General features: G+C 47.5%; 1 protein-coding gene and 2 long non-coding RNA genes across 9 annotated transcripts; 1 reads left to right on the top strand and 2 right to left on the bottom strand.

Annotated features, from left to right (window-relative positions):
- Positions 1-32: 32 nt before the first annotated feature.
- LOC140916976 (uncharacterized) lies at positions 33-8,617 on the bottom strand. Its single transcript, XM_073358873.2, has 3 exons — positions 8,573-8,617; positions 2,702-8,123; positions 33-383 (listed from the first exon to the last, which is right to left on the bottom strand). Exons 1-2 carry the CDS (start codon positions 8,615-8,617, stop codon positions 6,789-6,791), a joined length of 1,380 nt encoding a protein of 459 aa, XP_073214974.2. The 3' UTR covers positions 33-383; positions 2,702-6,788.
- LOC140916758 (uncharacterized) lies at positions 2,397-18,951 on the bottom strand. 4 transcript variants are annotated; one of them, XR_012160637.2, is made up of 5 exons: positions 18,867-18,951; positions 15,631-16,825; positions 13,645-13,791; positions 12,856-12,938; positions 2,397-2,808 (listed from the first exon to the last, which is right to left on the bottom strand). It is a non-coding gene; the product is annotated as an uncharacterized LOC140916758 (long non-coding RNA). The 4 variants fall into 4 exon arrangements; XR_012160636.1 differs by having other exon boundaries at positions 15,631-15,781; XR_012160638.1 differs by lacking the exon at positions 15,631-16,825.
- LOC144930847 (uncharacterized) lies at positions 18,392-27,714 on the top strand. 4 transcript variants are annotated; one of them, XR_013636293.1, is made up of 4 exons: positions 18,392-18,567; positions 19,415-19,510; positions 19,936-20,059; positions 27,251-27,714. It is a non-coding gene; the product is annotated as an uncharacterized LOC144930847 (long non-coding RNA). The 4 variants fall into 4 exon arrangements; XR_013636294.1 differs by lacking the exon at positions 18,392-18,567 and adding an exon at positions 23,971-24,075 and having other exon boundaries at positions 19,219-19,510; XR_013636292.1 differs by lacking the exon at positions 18,392-18,567 and having other exon boundaries at positions 19,219-19,510.
- The last annotated feature ends 202 nt before the right edge of the window (positions 27,715-27,916 follow it).

Genomic DNA, 27,916 nt, shown 5'->3' with positions numbered 1-27,916 from the left:
GTGCTTTTTTTTTTTTCTTTTTCTTACAGTGAGTTAATTTCCAAGACCCCTGCAGTTACCACTGCATCCAGCAGACCCTTCACCACTTACTCTGTGAATAGTTCACTGGAGTCTTGCTGTAGAGGGCTCGGCTTTATTGTTATTAGCTCTGACTTGCATTCTGTTTTGCCTGATGCTTGTGGGCCTTCCACATCTTTAAGCCGTGATGCTGTATCTCACTTTGCAGCTCTCATGGTTTCATGTCATGGACACTGTCATGCCAGCCTGAGAAAACTGGATAGGATGCCCTCTTGGTCTCAGCAGAGGCGGTACTGTTAGTAAAAGGAGGCACTTCTTGCATCCTCACTCTCTTTCCAAGCACTTTTGCAGCACTTCCAGCCCCACTGATGCAAGGAATAAGGCCCAATTAATAATCATTATTTGTGTACCCGTATTGCCTAGCCATGGACCAGGTTCCCAGCATCCTAGGCACTGCACAGACACAGAACAAAAAGCGCTTCTGTCCCAAAGAGCTTACAAACTTGCGTATAAGACAAGAGATAACAGATGGATACAGACAGGTAGATGGGGGAATGCAATGAGACAAGATAGGTCAGCATGATAGACAACAGTATCAGCGCATCAGGAGCCTAACCACAGTCAAGTGTGTGGGGTGGGGGGGGAAGGTTATAGGTATCCCAGCAAAGGAGAGTATTATCGAAGGAACTGGAGGACAATGAGACAGTTTGGCACATGGGGGGGAATCTAACATGGATCTCAGAACATAACCTTGTTAAAATAAGCAGCAGCGGACGTTGGGTGTCGCTTGGTATTCAGTCTAGATCAAAGACTAGCAAAACCGTGAGTGGCAGATCATCTTGTCTAGATCCTACATCCTAAACCCAGCAATTAAATGGAAGTGACGTAGTGGGATGTACATTAACCTATCATAAAGAACCTCAGGTTTGCAACTTTATAAACTGATCACTAAGACAAATTGAAGAATCTTATTCCACAGCCATACAACTGCACGAGTTTATGACGTTTCCATGGCATCAGACTTACTATTTTTTATAAACCTGTATTGGGACTGTTCCACCTGATTAATGCACATACGCTCATTAAAATCAAAGACAAGTATTGAAAAAACTATGTATAAAAGCAAAGATTCCTGAGGCAAGGCCTTTTCTTATATAAGCTCAGCCTGCCGCAGCACTGTGACCATGAGCTCTTCATAAACATGATGCTGGATCAACTCTCACTTTGTTCAGGGTGTGGGAAGGGGCTCTGGGCTGGGGGTTGAGGTGTGGGAGGGGGTCAGGGCTCTGGGCTGGGGATGAGGGGTTGGGTGCAGGAGAGGCTCTGGGTTGGGGGGGGCTCAGGTCTGGGGCAGGGGGTTGCAGTGCGGGAGGGGGACAGGGCTCTGGGCTGGGTTACGGGGTTGGGGTGCAGGAGGGGCTCTGGGTTTGGGGGGGGGCTCAGGGCTGGGGCAGCGGATTGGGGCACAGGCATGGACTTACCTCCAGCGGCTCAGCCAGGGTGCACCGCGGACCGCACTGTGCCCCAGAAGCGGCCAGCAGCAGGTCCGGCTCCTAGGTGGAGGCGCGCAAGTGGCGCGGTGTGACTTTTGCCCATAGGCACTGCCCCCCAACCCCCCGTTCCCATTGGCCAGTTCCCAGACAACGGGAGTGTGGACCCGTGGACCCTCCTACCTAGAAGCCAGCCCTGGTGCTGGCCACTCCCGGGGCACCGCGCGGTGTCGGAACAGGTAGGCACTAGCCTGCCTTAGCCGGGCAGCACTATCGACGGGACTTTCAACGGCCCGGTTGGCGGTGCTGCTCACAGCAAGGCGACCCAGCACCTTACTGGGTCACGACCCATGGATTGAAGAACTCTCTTTTACAGAAATATGGGTAAGGGTTTCCATTCCATCCCTTTCAACAGAACAAAGGCCCAGAAACACATCCTTACGTTTTCCTTGCTGTGACCGCACAAATATTCTTATGCTTAGAAATACCTTCAGTTCTTTGAAGCAGGTATTATATATAGTCCTATGTGTCTGTACGGTGCCTACTTCACGGTGAAGTTACAAGTATATAAATAATACCCGTGAGTGAGCTATCCTGATGTAACAGTTCTCCTGATTTGCTGTGCTCACGGCAGCTAACACCTCCACTCTGACAATAGCTATCTAACATCTAATTTCTGACAAATCATGCTTCCACTCGATTATGCACTATTCTTTTAGATAGAGACTTGCCATGTTAATTGGGTAAACATCTTCCGTTAAATTGGTTTTGATGAGGGCCGTAGCGTACTAACTATGGTACAATATTTCCTGGTGGCTTGATTTATCTACCAAAATTGCCTGCTTGTTCAGAGTTCTTACAGCTTCTTCTCCTTTTTGTTCAGCACCAGTGTAATATCACTTTAACCCTGTAACATCCCCTAGGGGTAGACTACATTGAGTGTTTGCAGCAAGTGGACGTAGCGACCTAAAAGGACCCTTATATTTTGTAACATTTAGACTCCATGTGAGTTAACTTTAAAATGTAAAGCTTTAGTTTACCAGTTAAAGTTTGGCCATGGTCAGAAAAGTGATGATAAAAATGGCACCACATTCTTCCCTGTGTTTGTCACAGTTGCTGATATATTTGTTGCTTGAGTTAATGCTGTGAAACAACTACAGCTGTAGAAGACTCAAATAGATTTTGCCTCCTACCTGTTGAACGAAATTGTCAAGTTCTGATTGCAGAGTCTTATCACTGGTGATTATTTAAGAAATCCGGACCCAATCGGTAGGACTACCAATTCAAAACATTCTTTGACCTGAAAACCAAACAAATCTGATGTGCAAGTAATGAAGAAATATGGAAATTCAGAATTACTTAATCACTTTTCTGACTAATTCCACTTTAAATTGGTCAGTTCTGTTTGCTATGTTCAAGTGAAATGACTAGCAGGGAAATACGTTTTTCACAGTGACTGATTTTCAAAAAGTTTCTTATTTTGCAAATGCAAATTAAAGGCTAGACATATCTGCCTGATTTGCTGTTGCAATTAGGTAGCTAGATGTCCAAATACTACAATTTGTACCTATAACTAATTTGGGGCACAAAACTGTGCCTGCAAAATTGTCAGGTGAGGCCTCTATAAAATCAAGTCCCAAATGTGTGCATTTATTTTGATTCACTATTGTACTGTAAGCAATACTTACAGCTTTGTGGCATTACCAGAGTTTACACTCAATAGTATTAAGACTAGCAATGTAAAGTGAAAGAGTTAATCTAAATTATAATACTTGAAGAGCGTGTGTGTGTGTGTGTGTAAAGAAGAGAATTACATCCCCCCTTACCGTTCTGAAGGTTTCTGCTTATCCATTATTTAACTTGATTTATTAACACTATGCCACATATTTGAAAAGTGTTTTAGGGTGGTAATTTACAAGCTTTAAACTAAAGCTTTTAAATAATGAATGTGGTATTATGTTATTTCTGTCAGTCAGACATTGTATGTAAAGAATAAGCTATTTCACTTCAACCACAAATCTGAGTAGGAAAATATATCTAAAGATTATTACAGCCTAGACTAAAGACCACTTACTTCATGCAAGTAATCCTGTTGACTTCTCCCATGTGCACTGTGAGGAAGAGTCAACCCCCTTATCTTTATGGCATGATTCACCTACTGTGAAATCATTGCCAACCACTCTGCTACACTTACACATCTCTTACCATAATGGTGCCTGCCATGGCTCCCAGCACATTTTCTGCCTTTGAAACTGGATTCTAAAGTTATCAGCATAGCTTTAACCCAATGTTTGACATGTTGAATTTTAACTGCTAACCTGTCTAATGATTGCATCTGATGAAGTGAGCTGTAGCTCACGAAAGCTTATGCTCTAATAAATTTGTTAGTCTCTGAGGTGCCACAAGTCCTCCTTTTCTTTTTGTCTAGTGATTGTGGTCTTCCAGTTAGAACTACTTGCATTTTTCAGCTTTATTTCACAGAAAATTAAATATTTAGACTCTCTCACAAGCACTTCTTAACTACCCCCCCGTAACTGTGTCCTGAAGAACAATCAAGCTGTTGCTTTCATATGAAAGCCTTGCAAGTACTGATTATATTACAGCAGCTCCCTCAGTTTCTGAGTCATAATCTAACATCATTATAGAGGGACATTTATACCACCGCTTTGCCCCATCTTGGACTGAAAGGGAATTTTCAAAAGTCACAGAAGGGTAAGGTAGCTAGATCCCACCCACTTCTATTGGGAGATGGGTGCTTAACTGCCCTTTATGCCTTTGAACATTCTCCCAATTTATCTCTTACTTTCCAGACTGATTCTCCAGGAGTGGAACTGCATCAGTACCGTCAAAATCGCTGGACACATGAAAGTTAACCATACCACGCTGTCTGCGCTGGTTCGGCCGGCTATTCGACTTGTCAGTAGCACCCCCGCTGCCACGCCTGCCCCGCCCAGATCTGATCTCACAAGACCACAGACGTTTACTTCACCCAAACCTCGGGGCCTTTCACCTGACCCAGTACCAAGTTTACAGTCGTGCCAGGCCAATAGTAAGAAGGGGCCCCATCACCCAGACTGTGGCGCCAATCCTCTCTGCTCTGCCCTCTCCTGGGCTTACTTCTTCCCACCCTCCCCTCCTGGGCAAGCAGCAGGCGGGGTTCTGGGGGGAAGAGCCTGAGCCCGGACAGAGCTTGGGCAGAGCAGGGGGTGGGCACTGGGGCCCATAAAAGATTAATTTGGCCCTGACCTGACCATGTGGAAGCTCCATGGTTGAACTCAGAGGAGCAAGCCTGTTAGGAACAAGTCCATCAGGGCTACTTACCTGGCTAAATGGAAACGTTTCTCCGTTTAGTCTTCCCTTCAATCTATGCTGGAAAACCTGCTCCATCTGAAGGAACAAGGTCTGGCCCTCGCATCTAACAAGTTTCATCTAGTGATGATCTCAGCGTTCCATCTGCTGGTGAGCGGCAGATCCGTCTTCTCGCACAACACGTCCATACACGTTTTTAAAGGGTTAGAAAGGCTTTACCCTCAGACCCATGAGCCAATTCCACAGTGGAACTTAAACTGGGTCCTATCCAGGCTCACAGGCCCTCCCTTCAAGCCACTAGACCCGTGCCCTCTGCTGTTTCTCTACTGGAAGGTTGCCATATTTCAGCTTCACGCTCCCAAAAGGAGTGGATGGCTGGGATGAGCGGTGCCTTTGAAAGAAAAGGCTGCAACCTTCTTGTCAAGTGCAGGTGATTAAAGAGCAGCTCCAGCAAATGCTAGTCTGAGCATAGGATTTGGAGATCCAAGAAGCCCCTCAGATTGTGAGCCAACGTAAAAGAGCAGCTACCCTCCCACAAAGGAGGACCCTGAGCAAATCACCATTTCCTTTGGAGGAGTAACATCACCAGTTAGCTCTCAGCTACACTGCAGGCTCTGTGTTCCTGTGCACTACGTATAAATATGGATAATTTGTAGGAATGGGTTCTTTGGCTGGCTTCAGGGCTGTACTCTGCAGAGGGAACCAAATGTAAACTGTGGATAACAGATCTAAATCCAGCAGGAAAGATTAGGCTGCATAAGCTCTTCAGGGCAGGGGCTCTTTCTTTTGTCCGTCTGTACAACAGCAAATACAACAAAGCCCCAACCCTGATGGTGATGTCTGGGTGCTACTGTGATACACATCAAGAAAGTATGACCCAGTTAAGACGAGCCATCCTCTGTATATTCAACAGCCTTATCAATTTCACTTATGGAACTCACTGCATTGCTTACCTTGACTTTCATGATTAGTATGTGGCTAGGTTTCTTCAGAAATGACTAAAGGAAAAACCAAAGAGAATTTACAAAACTGTCATAAGTGTGTGTTTGTTGGAAGCTGCGGGAGGTTTAGAAAATCCCTGTTCTCTTTCTCATGTTAATATGCAAAGCTAGAACTTAGCCAACCCATCTTAAAGCCTGAGAAAGAAATGGTTGAATTGTGAGACGTTAGAATGGCAAAGCTGCTCTGCTGGAATGATGTACCCACGCTGCAGCAAAGAAGCAGGGAACATTTGTCTTTGACAAATGAATTAATTGAGGACAAGTGGGCGACTGCACTGAGTGGGAGTCCTGTAGCAGCTGGACCTCTCACTGGTAACTGTCTGCTGACCCCAGCCTGGAGGTTAAAGAGCTAGTTGTGATTTTCCCCACCCTAGCAAGGGGAGATCCCTTCTCAGAGCCGCAAACCACCAAGGGGACCAGCTCCTCTTGTGACCAATCACTTTCCGACAGACAGGATGGGAAAAAGAGAGGAAAGAACCATCAATCACAGGTGCTACTCACATTACTTAATGCACTCATGGGAAGTGCTCAGATGCTGCCCTGCTGGCTACAGGTAAAAGCATCATGCCAGATGGGAAGCCTAGGAACCATGGAGGGTTGAGAGGTGCTGGGCAAGGTATTGGTAGGTTGAAGGTGAAAGACTGCAACAAGTTGCTCCTGAAAGGTGAATGGCTAGGGTGCTTCAAAAAATAGCTACATAAAACGGGCTTGAGAAGGCAGGTTGCAGGATCTGGCTCCAGATCTCATATACTCTCTGTGATAAACGGTATTTTTCTGCCAGCCCAGCAAATATTCCCTGGGGTCTGAAAGCCAAGCTGAGTTATTCTCTACCTATCCCTCATCCCCAGCCACACAGCTTGTACTGGCAAAATGTCCATGGACTTGAAGAGGACTTTACCAGAGACGGGCTCTTAGGACTGAACACTTGACCAAATTTTCAAATACGGGTGCCTAAGAGGGGTCCCGATTTTCAGAGGCACTGAGCAGCCCAGACTGCTATTGAGGGCTTGCACTTGGGAGGAGGCTGCTGCCTTTTCTTTCGGACGCGCTGCTCACCCAAACCCTCCGCTCCCCGGGCCTTCCCGCCTCCTCGACAGAAACTTCCCAGCTTCACCCGCCCGCACCTCGGAAGCGCCGGCCCCTGCTTTGCTCTCCACCTTCGGACTCTGAGAACAGCCCGGGGCAGGGATCGCAGCGCCCGTCGGAGCTCCAGCACTGGCCGCTCCCCGGGGGGACTGGAGAGGCGAGGCGAGAGCCCCCTTGGGTGCTGCAAATCAGAGCGGTGCAGCCCGGAGCAAGCCGCGGGCGGGTCGCAGCCTGCGCCGGGCTCAGGGTTCAAGATTTGAGCGCCTAGGGCAGGATCCTGCCCGACGTCTCTGCCATCGGGGCTGTCCCGTCCCGTCCCTCGCGGGCTCCCCCACGCCCGGGGCCTCCCGCCGCCCGGGCCCGCCTTGGCGGGCGGCGCCTCTCCCCCAGGAGCGTCGGGTCGGGCTCGAACCCCGGCTGGAGGGGGGTCCCTTTGCCTCGGACCCGCCGCCGGCTCCGCGCAAATCTCCGCCCGCTTTGCCCGCCGGAGCGGCTCCAGCCTGAGCGAGCCGCGCCCCCCGACCGCCCCCGGCACCCCGCAGCGGCGCCGAGCACGTGGCGAGTGTGAACGGGCGGGCAGCGGAACCGGGACCTGCCGCCGGAGCCGGCGCGACCGCCCGCTGCCACGGGCGCGGAGCGCAGCTGGCGGAGACTCCCGGGGAGCCGGGGCCGGCCCGTCCCAGCCGCCCGGACCCCGGCTGCCGCGCGGGGCGCCCCCGGCAGAGCCTTTGCCCGAAGCTCCGGCGCCCACCGGGCGCGGGGCCCGCGCTTCGGCCGAGCGCCCCCGGGGCAGGACCCCTGCAGGTGCCGCCGGAAGGACGCAGCGCCGGGGAGCTCCCGGCCGGGCTCGGGGGCCCCCAGGGCGGCTGATGGGCAGAGCGGGCTGGGAGCCGGCAGCTCCGGGGAGGCCGCGCCGAGCTCCCCGGGACACGCGTTCGCTCGCCCGCCCGGCCCCCTGCCGGCTTCGGGCGGCGCTGCAGGGCCCCGCGGCGAGACCGGGGGCCCCAGGCCGGGGGCGCAGCCGCCACCCCGGCCGCTCGGGGCATTTGGCGTTAACAGCCCGGCCCAGGAACCGATCCCGGTACGGACCACCCCCCCAGCTGCAGGGCGGCTCCGGGGGAGCTCGCAGCCCCGTCTTCCCAGGTAGTCTCCCCAGCGGGCCGGGACACTGCGCCCACAGGCAGCGTCCGCCCCCGCAGGCGCTTTTGAGCCCCAGCAGCTTCCAGGGAAGAGCCAGCTGGCACCTTGGCACAGCTCTAGGGTTCAGCCCCCCACCCCACCTTATAGCAGATGATGCCTACCCAAGCCCCCCGTGAGCCACCCCAGAGCATGGACATTACCCTCCCTTGGGGCTACTGCCCAGTCTAACCCACCGCAGCACCTCCAAGGAAGAGCCAGGCCAGTCCCGGGCCCTGGCTACTGCAGCTTTTATTCTTAGCAAGTAGGGGCCAGGCTGAGAGGTGGGTCTGCGATAACCCCCCAGCCCCACAGCTCAGGGAACGGCTCCACCAGGTGAGCACCCATGGCTCTGCCCACCCTCAGCGAGACACGAGCCAGCCCCAGCAGCTGGCCCTTGCCATCGGGACCCTCGTCCTGTGCTCATGCAGCTGGCCCATGGCCTACCCAGCCAACGCTCCTTGGGTTCTTATTCTACGGGACCCGTGTCACCTGGAGCACATTCGGAATCTGGGGGCTGCTGTTAATAAACCGCATTAAGATACCCGCTGTTCAGACAGTGAAGTGAATGAGCTCTGCAAACAGCTCTCTCCCTACCCATCCTTCAAATGCCTCTTGCTTCCCTCTCCGGCATCACTAGCCCATTAAATAATACACAGCTCAAGAACAATTTTTCCCACCTTCATATTATTTTGTTCTTAAGTCAGATCTACAGACCAGGAAACCTCTTAATACCCCTCTTAAAAACCTGATCATACAGCATCTCTGCACATTTAACAGTGCGATAAGGTTGTTTTGTTGCCCTAGGCACCACAGGCTGGCAGCAACAGCACTGGTTCCTGCCGTAGGCATGACCATCCAGCCTCACTAAAGCAGCAATGCAATACTGGAGAGCAGCTAGGCAATCCTAAACTCCAGTATTTACGTGCTGCTACAGCACTGCTGACATGCTTCCACTGTGAAGAGGTCTCTGTGACTTCCAGAACCCCGTTTTTACAATCCCTGATGGTTGTCATAATACCTACAATTTATTTGTCTTAAACAGAGGAAAGAATGTTGAAGAAAACAGGAAGCAGGATTACTTCAGGCAACATGCAACTGGTATAAGTCAACTGAAGACACAACATTAAAGATGACTTAGCGTCATCTTAATAGACTATTACGGATATTGGAAGGTAATGAAATATTGAACAATCACATGGCCTGTGATCGGGGCAACAGGTTAGAATAACGCAAATCCCTGGACCCATTTTAGGCAAATTCACCAAAGGCATAAAACCAATACTCTACCTTTGCAGGCTGGAAAGAAAGCGTACATGTAAAAGCAGTACAAAAATGTATCTAAACATACCTGTTCAACTGATCTAAGAGATACATGAGAATGTGGTAGCTTCCACGGCTGACACCCAGAAGCTCCCTTTCTTGTCTATCCTTGAGGTAATGAGGCAGCCCAGAATGGTCTGTATCTCCTTGTCCCTACAAACCATGATGTGCTGCTACATCTCCTCAAAGCCCAACAATGTTGAAATTCCAAATGGTATTTTGACTATTTTTAAACGTGATACAAAGGTACTGAAGAGCACAATACAATCCAATGAAGACATTTGTAACATTCGCTTATTACAAAACGTTAAACGTTCTTCAATTCTGTTCTACCAGAAAGTCTGCAACTAAAAAAGAGCAAGTAGTTATACAAGTGTATCATGACTGCAATCATTTTTTAAAAAACAAAAATAAAAAAACCTACTTCGTTTGCCCAAAATGCACAGTAGACTTGTTGCAGGTAACTACATTTTCAGACCAGCCAGGTCTCCTGCTCCCGCTCCATTCTACCTTTCCAGCCTTTTTAAATAGGCTATTGGGAAATCTCAAGAGTCTACAGCAGGGGTGGCCAACCTGAGCCTGAGAAGGAGCCAGAATTTACCAATGTACATTGCCAAAGAGCCTCAGTATTATGTCAGCAGCCCCCCCATCAGCTCCCACACCCCTGCGCCTCCCCTTCCCTCCCCACACCGCCCGATCAGCTGTTTCGCCCGATCAGCTGTTTCGGGGCATGCAGGAGGTGAGGGGGAGGAGCGAGGGCATGGCAGGCTGAGGGGAGGGGGCGGGAAGGGGTGGAGTGGGGGCAGGGCCTGGGGTTGAGCCGTGAGCACCCCCCGGCACATTGGGAAGTTGGCGCCTGTCCCTCCATTCCCGGAGTCGGTGCCTAGGCAAGGAACCGGATATTAGTTTCTGAAGAGCCGCGTGTGGCTCCGGAGCCACAGGCTGGCCACCCCGGGTCTACAGCTTTTTTTGTGCGCACGCTGCATATACTGGGATCAGGAGCTCTTGCAAGCAGTGATAGCTGTGTAAGGAATAGTTATAGTGTTAGAGCAGCGGTTCTCAAACGTTTGTACTGGTGACCCCTTTCACATAGCAAGCCTCTGAGTGCAACCCCCCCCCATAAATTAAAAACACTTACTATATTTAACACCATTAGAAATGCTGGATACAAAGCAGCGTTTGGCGTGGAGGCGGACAGCTCATGACCCCTCCATGTAATAACCTTGCAACCCCCTGAGGGGTCCCGACCCCGCGCTAGAGAAGCCCTGTGCTAAAGTATTTGTTTGCCATTTCCCTGAAGTATTTCAATTTAGATGATCCAGATTCCTCAGATTTACTTTCAGGGCATAATTTGAAGCAAATATTTCTCTTTTTCTATTTGTTTTTAGGGTTCATGCTGCTCAGATTTCCCCTTTCAAATTTGAATGGAATCAGCGATGAGAAATGATCACAGCTGCCTTGAAATTTTTCAGAGCATTCCCTGCCTATGCACATAGGGAACACCACACTTTTGGAAGAGGCAAGGAGGGAGAAGAGAAGGAGTGCGAGTAGGTCTTTTTGTGGGGTCCCTGACTTCAGTGTGGCACCTTAAGATGTAATTACAAGTTAGCCTAAGCACCAGTACAGATGGCCTGACTTTTCTTTGCATTTCTTTTTGACATTTTCACAGTTATGTGATAAATAAGTTAGGAGCAGTACTAACAGGTATATGTTCATACAACTCATCTTCTTAGGGCTTGTCATCATGAAGAAAACAGGAACTGTGTTAGACATATGGCATTGAGATGTCTCCCACCAATGGTATGCTATCACCTGTGCTAAGCACTCTGAATACATTTTTGGGGTCCATGTTATCCCTCCCCTTTTTAAACAGAACTTTAAAATGGGAATTCTAATGGTTTGTGCTGAATTTATGAAAATTTACACTAATGCTTTTTTGCTAGCAGATCTATTTTGCTTTCTCACTTGAATACTGGCTTTGTCGGCCAAACAACTCAAAGGGTGAATGCTATTAACCCTTTTTCGTACTGTTTCTCTAACAATATCTTGCTTGACCGTACCTGCTTAGTCTGTTTGAGAGAAGAAATAAAATAATACCCAAAAGGGTAAGTGGTTTAGTTTAATAAGCAAAAATAAACAAGCCCTCGGTTCTAGAACTCCATTTTGATTCTAGATTGAGATTCAAGTTATAGAATGATGATCTCAAGGGATTGGGTGTGCAGAACTCTCAAAATCCTTAAAATAAATCAGATTCTAAACCAAGAGGGCAAATAGATCCTGCCTTTTAAAAAGAAGGGTGACGTTTCCAAGCCACTGCCAATCTATTACCACCAAGCTCTTACTTGGAGAAAAGAGGAAGTCAGTTTTCACAATGTAAATAGGGTTATTTGGGAGAGGAACACGAGGCCAGTAGAGATGTACAACATAATATAGATATGAGAAAACATTCTTACCAATGCAAGCCATCAGAACAATTCTCTCAAAGGGTATAATGCTGTTAATCATCTCATGCAGTATAATTAGGTTTTTTGTTTTGTGGTTTAAATAGCCAGTTTTGTACTTTGCATAAGTCAGTACTGAAGTAAAGACTGTAACTTAAGAGCATCTTCCCTGAGGAAGTTTTGGCAAAGGACTCTCTCTTGCTGTTAATTGCAGTTCACTTCAGTAGGAATTCCATATATCCAGCACCTCCAGGCTAGACCCTAAGGCAGGGGTGGGCAAACTTTTTGGCCCAAGAGCCACATTTGGATATAGGAATTGTATGGCAGGCCATGAATGCTCATAAAATTGGGGTTGGGGTGTGGGAGGGGGCTCTGGGTTGGTGAGGAAGGTGCGTGGAAGGGGGAGTGCTCCGGTTGGGGTGCAGGCTCTGGGGTGGGGCTAAGGATGAGGGGATTGGGGTGCAGGAGGTTGCTCCAGGCTGGGACCAAGGGGTTCGGAGGGCAGGGGGAAAGAGATCAGGGCTGGGGCAAGGGGTTGGGATGCACGCTCAGAGGTGCAGGCTCTGGGCGGCGCTTACCTCAAGCAGCTCCCGGAAGCAGCAGCATGTCCCCACTCCTGCTCCCACGCGGAGGCGCGGCCAAGCAACTCCGCTGTGCACTGCCTCTGCAGCTCCCATTGGCTGCGGTTCCTAGCCAATGGGAGCTGCGGGGGCAGCGCTTGGGGCAGAGACAGCATGTGAAGTGGAGCCCCCTGGCTGCCCCTGTGCACAGGAGCCAGAGGGGGGACATGCTGTTGCTTCCAGGAGCCGCACAGAGCGGCCCCCAACCCTGCTCCCCGGCTGGAGTGCTGGAATAGGGAAAGCCCCAGACTCCACTCCCCAGCGGGAGCTCAAGGGCCGGATTAAAATGGCTGGCAGGCCAGATGTGGCCCACGGGCCGTAGTTTACCCATCCCTGCCCTAAGGGTACTTGAAAAGTTATTGGATATACTAGGTTCACTTTTCCAACTCACCTTGACTGAACGCAATGATGCATCAGTTTGTTCTGAAAATATGATTCTCTTGGGACACAATTTAACTTCTTTTTCAATATGAACTAGAAAACAACAAAGTAGAGTTTATAAAGTGTTCCAACAGATTGTACCTTAGACAGGTGATACACATTATAGTGCACTGACTAATCAAACAGCAATCAAATTTTTTGCCAGTTAGGCCTAAAGACAAAGACTATTAAAGGCTTCAATGTGTGCTCATCCTATTAACTGGCAGGGGAGGGTTGTGTGGAGGAGGGAGCAGGGGGACTCATGCTTTCATTCCAAAATACACTAATACAAAGTATTTAAACAGTGTTGCAGCACATCTATCCCTTCTCTCATCATTGTACTATAATTTATATAATACCAGGATCACTGAAGACTGGTTGCCTGGATTTTGCTTATTACAAATTATACACAATCCATGCATAATGGAATTAGGTACAGTAATATTAGGAAGGTTGTATGCAATGAATTCTCTATGTAGAATTCATATTGAAAGAAATGGCAGTTATGAGGGTGAGTTGGGCTCTATAACCTAATGCATAATAAAAATACCACACAAAAATATGATGAAAAAGGAAGTGTCACCACTTCATACATTTGCTTCATACACAACAGCAATAGAAGCAGATTTGTTGGACAGACCAGAAGAAAAGAAAAACCCTTATTTATGTTGATTTTAAAGATCTACTACCATTAAACAAGAACATTAAATACAGTTCATCTCCTCTTCAATGAAGGGGATCAGAAATTGATGCTAGGTACCTCATGCCTTCATCTGGCAGCAATCTCATCTTCTTGACTGAGGGAGGGAGAGGAGAAATAGAGTGAACACCACAGTGCTCTCTCGCAACACCCTTCAAGCAACGCAGAAGAACATTTATCGTCTCTTTAGTTTCATACAGTCCTCAGCTGTGCAAGTAAGACAGGGAAAAAGCTCATTCACGTATCTAACGTTTTTTTGAGCACTTCACAAAATATTGAGACTCACAACCTTCCATTACATTTATTTTACAGACTGAAACTGAGGCTTAGCAGTTAAGTCACTTGCTACTGTATTTTCTACCAGCAAGCAGGAGACCCCAGTGGGTATAATTTAAACTCCAGAAAATACTGAGGCAGAAATTTCTGCAGGTCAGATACAGATTTATGGCAGTGATGTATATAGGCGCAAGACTAGATGACCTCCTGAGGTCCCTTCCAACCCTGATATTCTATGATTGATTGATTAATATTTCTGGATAACTGGGCATTTTGGATATGCAGAAGTGCACTGTAATGCTATCCCTAGGAGAATACCTATACCGTGGCTTCTTGCCAAAGTACAATGGGATGTTATATGAAAATTCTCTTTCAAAACAAGAAGGCACCTCTTAAAAATCAAAACCGATGAAAGAAAACAGGGGGTATCTTATAAAAAAAGAAAAGGACTGAAAGATATAAGCATTAGGGTGAGACAGACGGACACCCACCCCACTTTGTTAACTTGCTTAGTCTACATTTCAGGGCATAATAAGAACCTGAGGCTGGCAGGAAATTCCTTCTTTCCTTAACCCAAATCCCAACCCACATGCCCCCAGGATGGGGGGCAAATTCCTTCCCTCACCCTCAAGTTATGGCAATTAGTTCACTGTTTCCTATATACTCAAAATAAAAAAGATTAGCTATCAAATGGCTATTTAGGAGACATCCAACACAGCAGAAACACTAAAATATTGCCATGGGCCGAGGGGGGCGGGCGCGGGGAGGAAGGGAATCAGACAAAGCATTTACTTTCTAAAAAATCTTTAGAACTAGTCATCCTCATTGCAATCTGAAAATAGATAACCAACAAATAAGACACCACCCATTTTGACTATGGTGATGAAACAAACCTGAAGTGGTGAGTCCCACCCACTTAAATAGTTCATAGCTGACTGTGCTCGTAAGTCAGTCATTTTCATCTGTTTTAATTTGAACAATGGAATTTAAACAGTGTAAGGTATTAATATTCACAAATGTGTTTAATAGGCAGAAACATAGCCTATGTTTTATTGACAACCGCCACATGTTTTTCACTATTAAATTTCCTAAACAGTTCAACTTGCAGACTGCCAAGATTGAGCTGAAGATGTGTAAAGAGAAATTACTATCTATTAAATTAACAGCTCACTGTATTAATAGATGTATCATAGTGAAGTTGTTTTCCTTTGCACAGACATCTCAAGTGAAACTAATCTGCGTGCAAAGTGTCGTGCAACAATCATTACTAAGCACTCCTTACTGGGTAGCAAAGTACCCATATAAAAGTGAACAAAATAATTTTAAATTTTTATATATATAAAACTGGGTGAAGATAAAATATTAATCTTTTCCAGTGCACCTGTACTGAAAGTACTTAATCTATCCTTTCACCACCACAAATTAACTTCTACTATTTCTCTTAAAATAAAGAGCATTATTTGAACATAAATACATTTGAGCTGCAACCTAAGCTTTGGCATATTCTACCTTTAAAAGTTACATGATTAAGTACTTAACTTCTCTTTTAAGGTAGTATTGAGAATGGAACAGAAAATTGGATACTAAACTGTTACAATAAAGTGCATAATCATTTGATTAATAAAAATATTAAAGCTTCTAGTTTTACAAAATTAAGAGCTTGATCCTGCAAACTCTGACATGACTAGTCTCATTTATTTAAATGAGTCTATTCATGTGAGAAAGGACTACTTGTGCTTGCAAGGCCTGTAAGATCAGATCCTAACTTACTGTACTTCAGAACATCAGTAAAATTCCCAGGATCCAGTTTTTCCTCAAAACTGCAGAATTGAAGAACAGTACGGTGCTTTTTGGTTCCATTTCTTTCACCATCATCTCATCCAGTTTTAAATAATACGGTAAGGATCTGGAACCTGAACTCCTAAAATATTTATTTGTTAAGAACAGAAAGAAAAACTATGGATTTTTTTTTTTTTTTTGGTCAGATGAATATTCATTCAAAGCTAATGAGCATGCAGTAAATATATTCTTCATATTTGGATCAGTTTCCTTAAAGCCCACCTAAAGCTTTCCTCCTATTTACTGTATTTGCAGTTCACTGTTTTACTAGGTTTCTATAAAAATGGGCTCTTTTGGGTTACTAAATATTCATAAAGATGGTGAGCAATGAAATTCTTTTGATTTCTTCAGATTATGCTGAAGGTAGATAGATGTTGGCACACCTATGTATGTATATGTAACAGTACATTTTAAAATATATATTTATTTTGCACATTTGTTGTTCTAGCTTTGGAAAATTATTTTCCTAAAAATATGCACAAATTATACACATTGCTCTCCTCACTGGAAACAGACAGAAAGACAGTAACTCATCTAACCAAAACATGATTTAGAGGTTCACAAGCTTGCCAGGATATTCATATTTCCTGTATGACACAGGTCAGTAAAAACTGTTAAATACTTAAGGATTTTTTTGTTCACCCCCCTTCTTTCAATTATTTGGCACTTTGGACAGTCTTAATATTCTTCTTAATAAAACAAGAAGCATATACTTGAAAAAATGGATAATAATCTACTACTTTATATACATTCATGTATTTATATTTTGATGAGAATCTAGTATCTTTCATCAACTTTTCCACACTAATAAATTGTTTAAAATAATGTTAATTCTGGATTTTTAGTAAGTTTAATGTGTAACAAACAATGCAATACTTTAAAAAAAATTATTCTGATACCAAATTAGATGTGAAATATAAATTAAACATTTAAATTACACTAGACATCTCAACAAATAAAAATATTACATACAATAATATTTTCAAACTAAATGTTAAAGTACAATAGAAATTAAATAGCTACTCATTGGAAGTTATTAGAAAATTAAATTTTTCAAAACAGAATTTGGGGAGGGAGTAGGAGTCTTAGATCTAGAAATTAAAGTGTCCCTTTTCACATTTCCAGCCTGTCAAAACAAAAGTTAACAGAATCACAGGGTTTATACCACAAAATACAATAGCTTTAAAATACTATAAAACTCAGTTTTAAGCACGTTAAAAGCTTTCACACGCAGAACGGTACAATTTAAATTAGATTTTAATCCTGAATCCAGTCATTTAATTACAAAATACTTTGGTATTGTTGACAAGCCAATAAAAAAATTGCTGACGTTCCCTCTCAATAAAACAAGAAGCATATACTTGAAAAAATGGACCGGGGGTGGGAAGGGGGAAACGGCATTAAAATGTATATGACCAGTAACATGTATACAAACACGTTACAGGTCTAGTCTCCTAAAACGTTTAGTTTAGCAATGTTTCCGCATAAACTCGTTCCGAAAACAAAAGTCGAATTGAAACTGCCCTGGGTTGAACGTGTCCACACGCGGCCAAATTACACTCCCAATCTCTTTTGCAATTTTCCAACTGCTTGGATCGAATTAATTCATCCCGTTTTTTAACCCGTCCCCTCCCGGCGGCCTGCAACTTTGTAACGATCTGTAACCTAGACCCTCCCCCACCCCTCGCTTGGGGGGAGGCCGCACGTGCCCCCCCGGGAAGGCAGGTTACAAAGTGTCTCCTGTCACTTCTCAACTGCGTCATTAGCTGATACAATAGCGAGGGCATCGATCGCAGGCCGAGAGTCAACAACTGGGGCCGGGGCGTTGGGCAAGCTGTGCTGGGTGTGAGCGGGGCAGTGTGCAAGGGGGGGGAGCCCGGGGCTGGAGGCGAGCGGGCCAGTGTGCAAGGGGGGGGAGCCCGGGGCTGGAGGCGAGCGGGCCAGTGTGCAAGGGGGGGGAGCCCGGGGCTGGAGGCGAGCGGGCCAGTGTGCAAGGGGGGGGAGCCCGGGGCTGGAGGCGAGCGGGCCAGTGTGCAAGGGGGGGGAGCCCGGGGCTGGAGGCGCTGGGTGTGAGCGGGGCAGTGTGCAAGGGGGGGCTGGGTGTGAGCGGGGCAGTGTGCAAGGGGGGGAGCCCGGGGCTGGGTGTGAGCGGGGCAGTGTGCAAGGGGGGGAGCCCGGGGCTGGGTGTGAGCGGGGCAGTGTGCAAGGGGGGGAGCCCGGGGCTGGAGGCGCTGGGTGTGAGCGGGGCAGTGTGCAAGGGGGGGGAACCCGGGGCTGGAAGCGAGCGGGCCAGTGTGCAAGGGGGGAGCCTGGGGCTGGAAGCGAGCGGGGCAGTGTGCAAGGGGGGAGCCCGGGGCTGGAGGCGAGCGGGGCAGTGTGCAAGGGGGGAGCCCGGGGCTGGAGGCGAGCGGGCCAGTGTGCAAGGGGGGAGCCCGGGGCTGGAGGCGAGCGGGCCAGTGTGCAAGGGGGGGGAGCCCGGGGCTGGAGGCGAGCGGGCCAGTGTGCAAGGGGGGGGAGCCCGGGGCTGGAGGCGAGCGGGCCAGTGTGCAAGGGGGGGGAGCCCGGGGCTGGAGGCGAGCGGGCCAGTGTGCAAGGGGGGGGAGCCCGGGGCTGGAGGCGAGCGGGCCAGTGTGCAAGGGGGGGGAGCCCGGGGCTGGGTGTGAGCGGGCCAGTGTGCAAGGGGGGGAGCCCGGGGCTGGGTGTGAGCGGGCCAGTGTGCAAGGGGGAGTTGCACTTTAACCCTTTGCCACCATTGGGGCTTCTGCACGGCACGCACCTAATTTTCGTTAAAAAGGATTCCCCCCCCCCCCGCCGCATCACCGGCTGCGAAGCTGCCCCCTCGAAGAACTTGTTTACTCCCCACACCCGGTGAGCGCCCTCCTGCCCCCCACCTCCCGCGGCGCTGGACCCGTGCGACCCAAACATGCCCCCCCGGCCCCGTTCCTCCGGCTGAGGAGGGGGGGGCGCTGCATTTGGGGGCTTTTTGCAAATTAAAAGTTTTTTGGTTTCTTTCCTTCCCCTAGAAAGTTTTTAACCCGCTCGCCGCCGGCCTGCGGGGGGTCGCTGTCTGCCCCCCCCGCCCGCTCCCGGGGCTCCCCTCCCCGAAACCCTCTCCCCAACCCGGCCGGGCCGGCGGCTCCCCGCACCCCCCCTCCCTCCTTCCTCACCTCCGAGTCCACTCGAAAATGGCGCCGAAACCGAAAAAACTTCGCAAATTTCATTGTAGGCGTTTGCAAGGGCTGCTGGGAGAGGGGCTGGGGGGGGGGGCAGGCGCCGCCCCCGCCTCGGCGCGGCTCGGCCCGGCACCGCCCGCGCAGCGCCGAGCTGCGCTGCGCTGCGCTGCGCCCGGGCCGGGGGATGCGCGCGGGACTGGACGGGCCGGGCAAGGGAGGAAGGGAAGGGGGATGTGGGCGCTGGGGGGAGGGAGCCAGGCTGGGTGCTGGGCTGGGGGGTGATGGTGCTGGGGGAGGCTGGGCTGGGCACTGGGGGTGATGGTCTTGGGGTCAAGCGACACTGAGTATTAGGGGAGAAGAAGGCTGTCCAGTTAGGGCAGGGGGCCTGGCCCTGGGGGAGCAGGCTGTGCCCTGGTGGGAGGGGAAAGGGTGGCCCTCCTGTGCCCTGGGTCTAAGGCTAGAAGGGCCCATTGCCTCCAGTCTGACCTGCTGCATGACACCAGTCATAGGACTTCCCTGTGTTAATTAATTCCTGCTTCCAGTCCAATAGCTGTGGCTGAACTAGAGCAGACCTTTTGGAAAACCGTCCAGTCTGGATTTAAAAATGTCCAGTGATGGAGAATTCACCACAGCCCTCGGTAAGTTGTTCCAGTGGTTAGGTACCCCCCTCATTGTTAAAAGTTTGCACCTTATTTCCTGTCTGAATTTGGTTAACTTCAACTCCCCGCCATTGGATGGTGTTAGAACTTTGCTAGTCTGAAGAGCCCTCTATCATCACATTTCTCTTCCTCACATAGGGACTTACAGACTGATCATGTAGCCCCTTAACTTTCTCTTTGATAAAGTAAACAGGTCGAGCTCCTTGAATCTATCACAGAAAGGCCTGTTTTCCAATCCTTTAATCGTTTTAGTCTCTGAACGGACACCAATTTATCAACATCATTCTTGAACTGTGATCAGCAGAGCTGGACATGGGATTCCAGTAGTGGTCACACCAGTGCCAAATACAGAGGTAATATAACCTTTCTACTCGTACTCAATGTTCTCTGTTTGTGCATCCAAGGATCACGTCAGCCCTTTTGGTCACAGCGTTGCGCTGGAAGCACACGTTCAACTGATTATCCGTCATGATGACCCCTCAAGTCTTTTTCACAGTCACTGCTTCCCAGAGCCGGGTCCCCCATCCTGTAAGTATGGCCTGAATGCTTCGCACACCCTTACAGTTAGCTGTATTGAAACACATATTGTTTGCCTGCGCTCAGCTTGCCAAGCGATCCAGAGCGATCTGTATCTCTGCCCTTTGTGTCATCTGCAGACTTCATCTGTAATGATTTTGGTTTTTTCCGGGTCATTGATGAAGATGTTAAATAGTGTAGGGCCAAGAACCGATCCCTGTGGGACCTATTAAAAACGCATCCACTCGATGATTACACATGTAAAATTACATTTTAAGATCTATCAGTTAGCCAGGTTATTAACATGTGTTGTTAATTTTGTATTGTTCTAATTTGTTAATCAAGAAGTTATGTGGTGCCTGACAGTAGTCTAAGTTATTACCTAAACTCTATTACCTTTATCAGTCTTGTAATCTCGTCAAAAAATTATATCAAGTTAGTCTGATAGGACCTGTTTTCCATAAAACCATGTTGATTGGCATTACATTACCCTCTTTTAAGTCTCTATTTTGCCTGGGATAGATCTCAGGCTGACAGGCCTATAATTACCCAGGTCATCCCATTTAAATATTGCCTTGATCCAGTCCTATGGAGCTCCTCAGTGTTCCAAAACTTTTTGGAAATCAAAATGTATGGGCCAGGGAGCTCCTCAGCCAGCTCCTTTAAATCTCTTGGATACAACTTATTTGGACTTACTAATTTAAAAATGTTCAACTTTAGTAGCTGCTGTTAACATCATTCTGAGTTACTGTTGCAGTGGAAAGTATTTAATCTTTTTGCGGGTAGGGGTATGATGCCCCAGGGGAAGCAGGAATATGTGATGGGGGGAGGTAAGGCTGTGAATTGGGAGGGATGGAGCCCCGGGGAGGCAGGGCTGTGCGCTGGGGGGCAATGCCCTGGGGAGGAGGCGGGGGGGTTGTGCCCTTTGGGAGGGGTAATGTGGGGGAGCAGGGCTGCGCGCTGGGCTGTTTGCTGGCATGGACAATGTGTGGTGGGGAGCGGAGCTGTGCCCTGGGTGGGGGGAGGGTTGCCCTGAAGTAGCTGCAGCCAGTATGAGCCAGGCCAAGCCTCCAGATGGGTGGATCGGTCAGAGCCAGAGACTGCCAACCTGGCCCTGTGCCACTCAGTGCTGGGGCTGGGGTGCTGGGTGTGGGGCAGAGGTGTACTGGACACCCCGGAGAGCTGGCAGGAGATGTTGTTCAGTGCTTCCCCCCAGAGAGCTGGGGGGGGCTTGCACTGGGGGGAGCTGGAGGAATTGTGGACTTGGGGCATGCTTTACCCTGGAAAGCTGGGGGTGTACAGTGGGGGGGGTCAGCTTGGGGGTTGTGGGGGGGGGAGCTGGGGTGTGTGCATTGAGGGTATAGCTGGGGGGGGCTGTGCATTGGGGGGTGCTGCCTCCTGGAGAGTTTGGGGGATGCATTGGCAGGAGCTGTACCCTGAATTGAGGGAAAGGTGTTGTGCTGAGATGCACCTTGGCTTTCATCCCTACCGTGCCTGGCGCAAGGCATTCTCACCAGGGAACGGTGCCTGGGCTGGGCTGCTTCTCGAGCTGGATGCTTTATTCCTTTAATCTCCTTTGAAAAGCCCACCATGGGTGTGCAAACCTTATTCCCAAACTGGGGCCCAGCAAGGGCGGACTGGGCATTTAGTAACAGGGAAGCACTGGTGAGAAATGCGAGCCTTCCGGACCATGCCTACAGGACAGGGCTAGAGCCCATGAGGCAGCAATGGCAGTGTCCCCCATGCCTTAGCCATGATAAGAGAGTACCTAGGCCCCTCAGTCAGCCAACAAGGGGGCGGAGGCCCAGTGAGGTTGGTAACATTTACCTTATCCAGTAGGAAGCGAACTGACATCACGGGCTCATTTCACCTAATGTGCTGTCCAACAGCCACTGGACCGTCTTGAAGCCAGTGGGGGCAAAAAAAAAAACAACAACAAAACTGGCTTCAAGACTGAGCTTGATAAGTTTTTGGAGGGGATAGTATGATGAGACTGTCTACAATGGCATGTTGCCGATGTGCGACTGCTTTCAGCAAATATCCCAATCAGTCAGTGATGGGAGGCTAGATAGGGTGGGCTCTGAGTTACTACAGAGAATTCTTTCCCAGGTGCCTGGCTGATGGGTCTTGCCCACATGCTCAGGGTCTAATTGATGGCCATATTTGGGGTCAGGAAGGAATTTTGCCCCGGGTCAGATGGGCAAAGACCCTGGGGGTTTTTCACCTTCTTCTGCAGCATGGGGCGCAGTTCGCTTGCAAGTTTAAACTAGAGTAAATAGAGAGGGTGAGAAAACCTGGATTTGTGCTGGAAATGGCCCACCTGATGATCACTTTAGATAAGCTATTACCAGCAGGACAGTGGGGTGGGAAGAGGTATTGTTTCATATTCTCTGTGTATATATAAAGTCTGCTGCAGTTTCCACGGCATGCATCCGATGAAGTGGGCTGTAGCTCACGAAAGCTCATGCTCAAATAAATTGGTTAGTCTCTAAGGTGCCACAAGTCCTCCTTTTCTTTTTGCGAATACAGACTAACACGGCTGTTACTCTGAAACCAGTGAAATCTCTGTAACTTGAAGTCTTTAAATCATGGTTTGAGGACTTCAGTAACTCAGCCAGAGGTTAGGGGTCAGGAGTGGGTGTCTGAAGTTCTGTGGCCTGCAATGTGCAGGAGATCAGACTAGATGATTATGCTGGTCTCTTCTGACCTTAAAGTCTATGAGCTTGTTACTGTGAACTTTGGCTATATTCACATCAGCTCCCTAGAGATGAAAACACCATATCCCACCATTACTAACCACCAGAGCTATCCAGTTCCCCTGGTACATTTTAAAAAGATGGCACATCAAGCATTTTCGTTTCAGAACGACACCTTGGGTGGTGGTATTCTGAGTGGGTGAGGGGATAGTAGAAATAAATTTTCTGTGTATTCCATAAACAAAACCCAACCTTAATTCCTTTTACGTGTAGTCTCAGTGTGGCATATACCTACTGTAAACTTTGAAGAGCAAGAAAATGCCAAGTTATATGACACCTCTTAACCAGAGCCACAGGTGCACCGAACATGCTCTGCAGGCAGTACCAGATTGCATAGCTTCACGAGGAATTCCCTTCCACCTCCAGCAGATGATCAAGCCCTCTTCACACAACACACTGATCTCACTTGCATGATGGCAGAACCTTAATGACAACCTCAGCAACATTAGCAAATACTTAGCACTGACATATGTGCACCATAGGTTTTGTGCTGTGCCATGTGATCCTGACGGGAGCAAGCGGTAGTAATTAAAGTTTTTTATCTGATACTGTGAAGGAGGTAAATGTGTTTGGATGTCGTGTTTCTCTGTTTCTTGGCAGCAAATGGAAGTTCTTTATAAAGAAGTGGAGTCCGTCACTGGAGTCCATGAAAACTGCTGTGTGGGAGTTGGGGTATCTCATAACTTGGCATTTCTTGAATTTTTTTCAGGGTTTGTGTTGTGGCGGAAGGATTTTATGCTTCATTCTAAATGACAATTTTATTTATTGGGTTTCCTGGGATTTTAGTATGGCAAGTGTACAAGGAGTCGTCAACTCCAAGACCAGAAGGAAACACTGTAATCATCTAGTCTGACCTCCTGTATAGCAGAAGCCAGAGAACTTCCTCAAAATAATTCCTAGAGCAGCTCTTTTAGAAAAACATCCAATCTTGATTTAAAAATTGCCAGTGATGGAAAATCTACTACGACCCTTGGTAAATTGTTTCCCTTATTATTAAAAAATGTATGCCTTATTTCTAGTCGGAATTTGTCTAGCTTCAGCTCCCAGCAATTGGATTGTGTTGTACCTTTCTCTGCTAGACTGAAGAGACCATTCTTAATTTTTTGTTCTCCATGTAAGTCCTCATAAATTGTAATCAAGTCACCCCTTAGCCTTCTCTTTTTCAAGCTCAATGGATTGATCTCCTTGAGTCGAGGATATGGAGATCCCCAAACTTCAAGGGATATGGTGAAAACCAGGATGTTTGTGGTGGCTAATTGGGAAATGGAATTGGTGAGTCTATCTCTGCTCTTTCTCCTTGCAATGGTGTCTACATTCCTAGGTTAAGGGGAAGAGTCTGTCAAGCACCATATCTGCTTCCCTGGGTCAGCCACAGCTTCCCCTGGGTCAGCCACAGCTTCTCACAGCCCAGAAGCCTCAGTGAATAAACAAATAGCTGCACACCAAAAAATTACATGAAACTAATGTAAAGATTGCAGAGTGTTTGAAAACTCAGAAGTTATTATATTAAAATAAAGTTAAGGTTGGCTGTGTAGCCTTAACTCTGCCCACTTATGTGTCTGCTTTACAGCACAGCCAGTTTTGATATGATCGTATGCTGTTTTCCCCCCACAGGACCTTTGCCTTACTAAGTGCACAGGGATGGATGGTGCTTAGTGAATGAGTGCATTCAATATTGATTTGTTTTATTCTTGTCATTCAGTGTGTGGTCCTGTGCTTCATTTACAGACCAAACCCTGCCCTGAATAAGGGGTTTTTTTTCATCAGCATTGTACCTGAATGCCTCCTAGCCCTCCTTCCCCCTACCTGTGAGCTCAGGAAATATTATTGTCCCCACTTTGCAAATGGGCTGCAGAGGCACAGAGAGACTTTCCCGAGGTCATGTAGCAAGTCTGTGGCAGAGCCAGGAATTGCAGCCAGCTCCATACCCCAACACATGCACACTCTGGGCTGGGGGCCTGATCCAAAGCTGACTGAAGTCAAAGGGAGTCTTGAGAGTGGGAGTGAAAGAGTAACAATGAAGGCAGGGTGTCAAGAACTGGGAGATAAGTACCATCTGGGAGGCACAGAATGTCAGTTTCTGGGAGACCTAGTAGGCAGAGGGAGATTGAAGGGGGCAGAGAGAAACCTGGAGACTTTGGAGGACCAAGTAAAAGGTGAGGTATTTGGGTGCGTGATTTTTGAGGCGGGATGACTGGGCTTTGGGGACTGAAGGAGCAGAGATCTAGGGGAGACTGTGGAATTTGAGGGGAAGGGAGCCTAAGGAATAGAGAGGCTAGGAGGGAATTTATGTTTCTGGGAGCCCCATGGTAAAGAAGATGTCTCCAAATGGTTAATGTCTTTCAAAGGGGGTTGTTACATACAGACTGGGAAAGCCTGAAGGAGCTTCTAATCTAGTGGTTAGAGCAGTTTTCCTGGGTTCTCAAGCACTGGGCTTTGCCACTGGCTTCTCAAGTGACCTTGGGCACATCACTTAATCTCTCCAAAGCCTTTTCCCCATATGCCATGGGAAGAAGGTAGACAGAGCTGCTTTGAGGCATTTATTAATTATATGTACACAATACTTTTCACTTTTATAGTGCCTTTCATCTGAGGATCCCAAAGCACTCTACAGACATTGGGGCCAATTCTGTGAGGCCCCATTAAGTGGGAGGAAGAATGGGGCTTGTAGTTAGAACAAAGGATGGGAAGTCAGAAATCCTGGATTCTACTTGCAACTCTGCCACAGACTTCCTGTGTGAGCTACTGAAGTCTTTCTGTTGACTTCAGTGAGACTTCACTGGATCCCCTAAGCTCTCTGCTGCAGTTTTTACTGATGTAAAATGGGAATTATACCAACCTGCCGCCCAACTGAGCGGTGAAACTAAACATATTACATTTTGCAAAGTGCTTTCAAATCCTCTGCTAGACAACATCATATAAGGGCAAAGCATTTTTTTTTTTTTTGCAACTACAAAAACTGATAACAGCAGTGAAAATGGAAAAAGTCTCCCTGCTAAAGGGTATTACAGTTCTGTGCTTTTTCTACTCAAGATCTAGTAACAGGCGGACCACTGCTGCTTTTTGTTTAGAACTCTTTTTTTCCTCTTGAAAGAAATGCAATCGCTACCAAGAATTCTGGTGGGACTACTTCTTTAAACCAATAATGTTTTTCTTATTGGGTGTGTACTATTATTTTCTTAATTATTTCTGGATTTCTGCCTGTTACACCCGGAGTTTTCTGATACAAACTTTTTTATTAAGTTAATAGCAAGAATTATCCCTTTAAAAAAGAGTCTGTACATCCCATAAGCTAAAACATGATACATTTTGTCAACAATTACACCTCTTCATTGAGGCATCTTATACTCTTTTTTTTGTTTTTAAATTACTATCGTTTACTACTACTTGTCTTCACTAACAAACAACCCTTTGGTGTCAGTGTAAAATAATTGGTGATTTTCAGCTTCAAAATCCCTGATCTTATCACTGGCATTTATTGGGGGAGAGGGTCTCAACAGAAATGTGCAGGGACTGAATGAGCAGGGAGATTAAACTACATTGGCAGGGGAAGCTGTCCTGGAATTATCTGTACTGTACCCATTCAGTGGAAGAATAGAGGATTTCAGTTTATAGGGTTGTCAATCCAGCACCCTTTGCAAGTACTAACATTTGTTAAAACACACACACAGACCCATTGGGACATCAAATATAAATGTCAGCATTTCATATGTAATGGTATCGTGGGAGGCTCCTGCACGTGTGGTCAGCTGGGTGCGCCATCTATATTGAGGGCTAAAAAGCAGCAGTGAGAGCCCTGAAAGGCACTGGTTTAACATCAGCAAAAGAGTTTGCCAAGCTTGACTCGTGTCACCGTGTTATGATTTTGCTTTGTAAGGGGAGAATACTCCTTGGGATAAAGGACTCGGCACATGGTATTCACAGAGAGACTGCAGGATGAATACTGTTAGCAGAAGAAAGAGGGAAATGTCTGAAACGATATTTTTCTAGTGGATGCTCTATGAGTGTTGACCTAAAGCAAAGAGAATAGCTACAGATTGCTCAAGCTGAAAAAAATCCAAAATACCAAGGAAAAATATTAACCTCTCCCCTGGCCCATCGCCCCAAGCACACCTGTTTGGGCTTTGATTTGTTGCTCTGGGATGGACTGGTTTGACTGTTCTGTGGATGGTGAGAAAGCTCAATTGCTTCTCCTATCCTTGTGGGAAGACTGTTGGCACCTCGCAGTTTCTCATTCGGTTAAAGTTGAAAATGTAGCACAAGACTTGCTGGTTTTTCCTACCCTGGAGAATACAAATCGACCCAGACTATTGCTTAGTTCCCCGCATTCAGCACCCCTCCCTTTACAAACACTGTCTGCAACTCAGACGACACTTCCATGAGTGACAGGGTTGTTCCAGTCTTTTGTCCTTCCGTTCAATGTAGCTTGCTCCATCTCTCTTAACAGCTGGTACCTGGAACACGCTGAAACCAGAGCCTTCTGCCAACTGGGCATTTAAAGAGGAAAAAATTCGGGCAATACATGACTGTATGGGAACCATTCTGGTGTCGGTTACACAGGTGTAAAGAACTGAACAGGTGTAGAGGTGCAGGCGGCGGCGATCTGGCCCATCAGGTGCTAGAGGAACAGGGTCTGTAAGCTCTTTAGTTCTTTTTGTTCTGTTTGTACAGCACCTAGTACAATGAGGTTGTGGTTCATGATTGTGGTCCTGGGCGTTCTATAATAAATTATAGGTCTAAAATATAGTTTCAAACACACTTTTTGCATGCCCGCTGGGCATGGGAGTTTAACTGAAGCCTAGGTCTTGAATAAAATAATCTTTATTTATGTATAACATAATATTGTGATATCCATCTGCCATCTTTATAAATGTAACTGTGGTTATCCAATAAATGTCGTGGCATTAGTTTATAGTCTAGAAGTGACCAGCCTGTATGAAATTTTGTATGCCAGACTAATTTCTGAAGTAACGGTATAAGTTTTCTTGTGTGTTTGTTAGGTGGCTACATTTGCAGCACTACCAATTTCTGGAATTCCTGATCTCAAGCAGCGCTAAGTTGAAGTGCTGCTGTCTCCTGGAAAAGTGTATGAAACTTCCCTTTTTTAAGGCAT

Source organism: Lepidochelys kempii, chromosome 9, assembly GCF_965140285.1.
Source record: "Lepidochelys kempii isolate rLepKem1 chromosome 9, rLepKem1.hap1, whole genome shotgun sequence".
NCBI lineage: Eukaryota > Metazoa > Chordata > Testudines > Cheloniidae > Lepidochelys > Lepidochelys kempii.
This window is presented reverse-complemented; position numbering and strand designations above follow the sequence as displayed.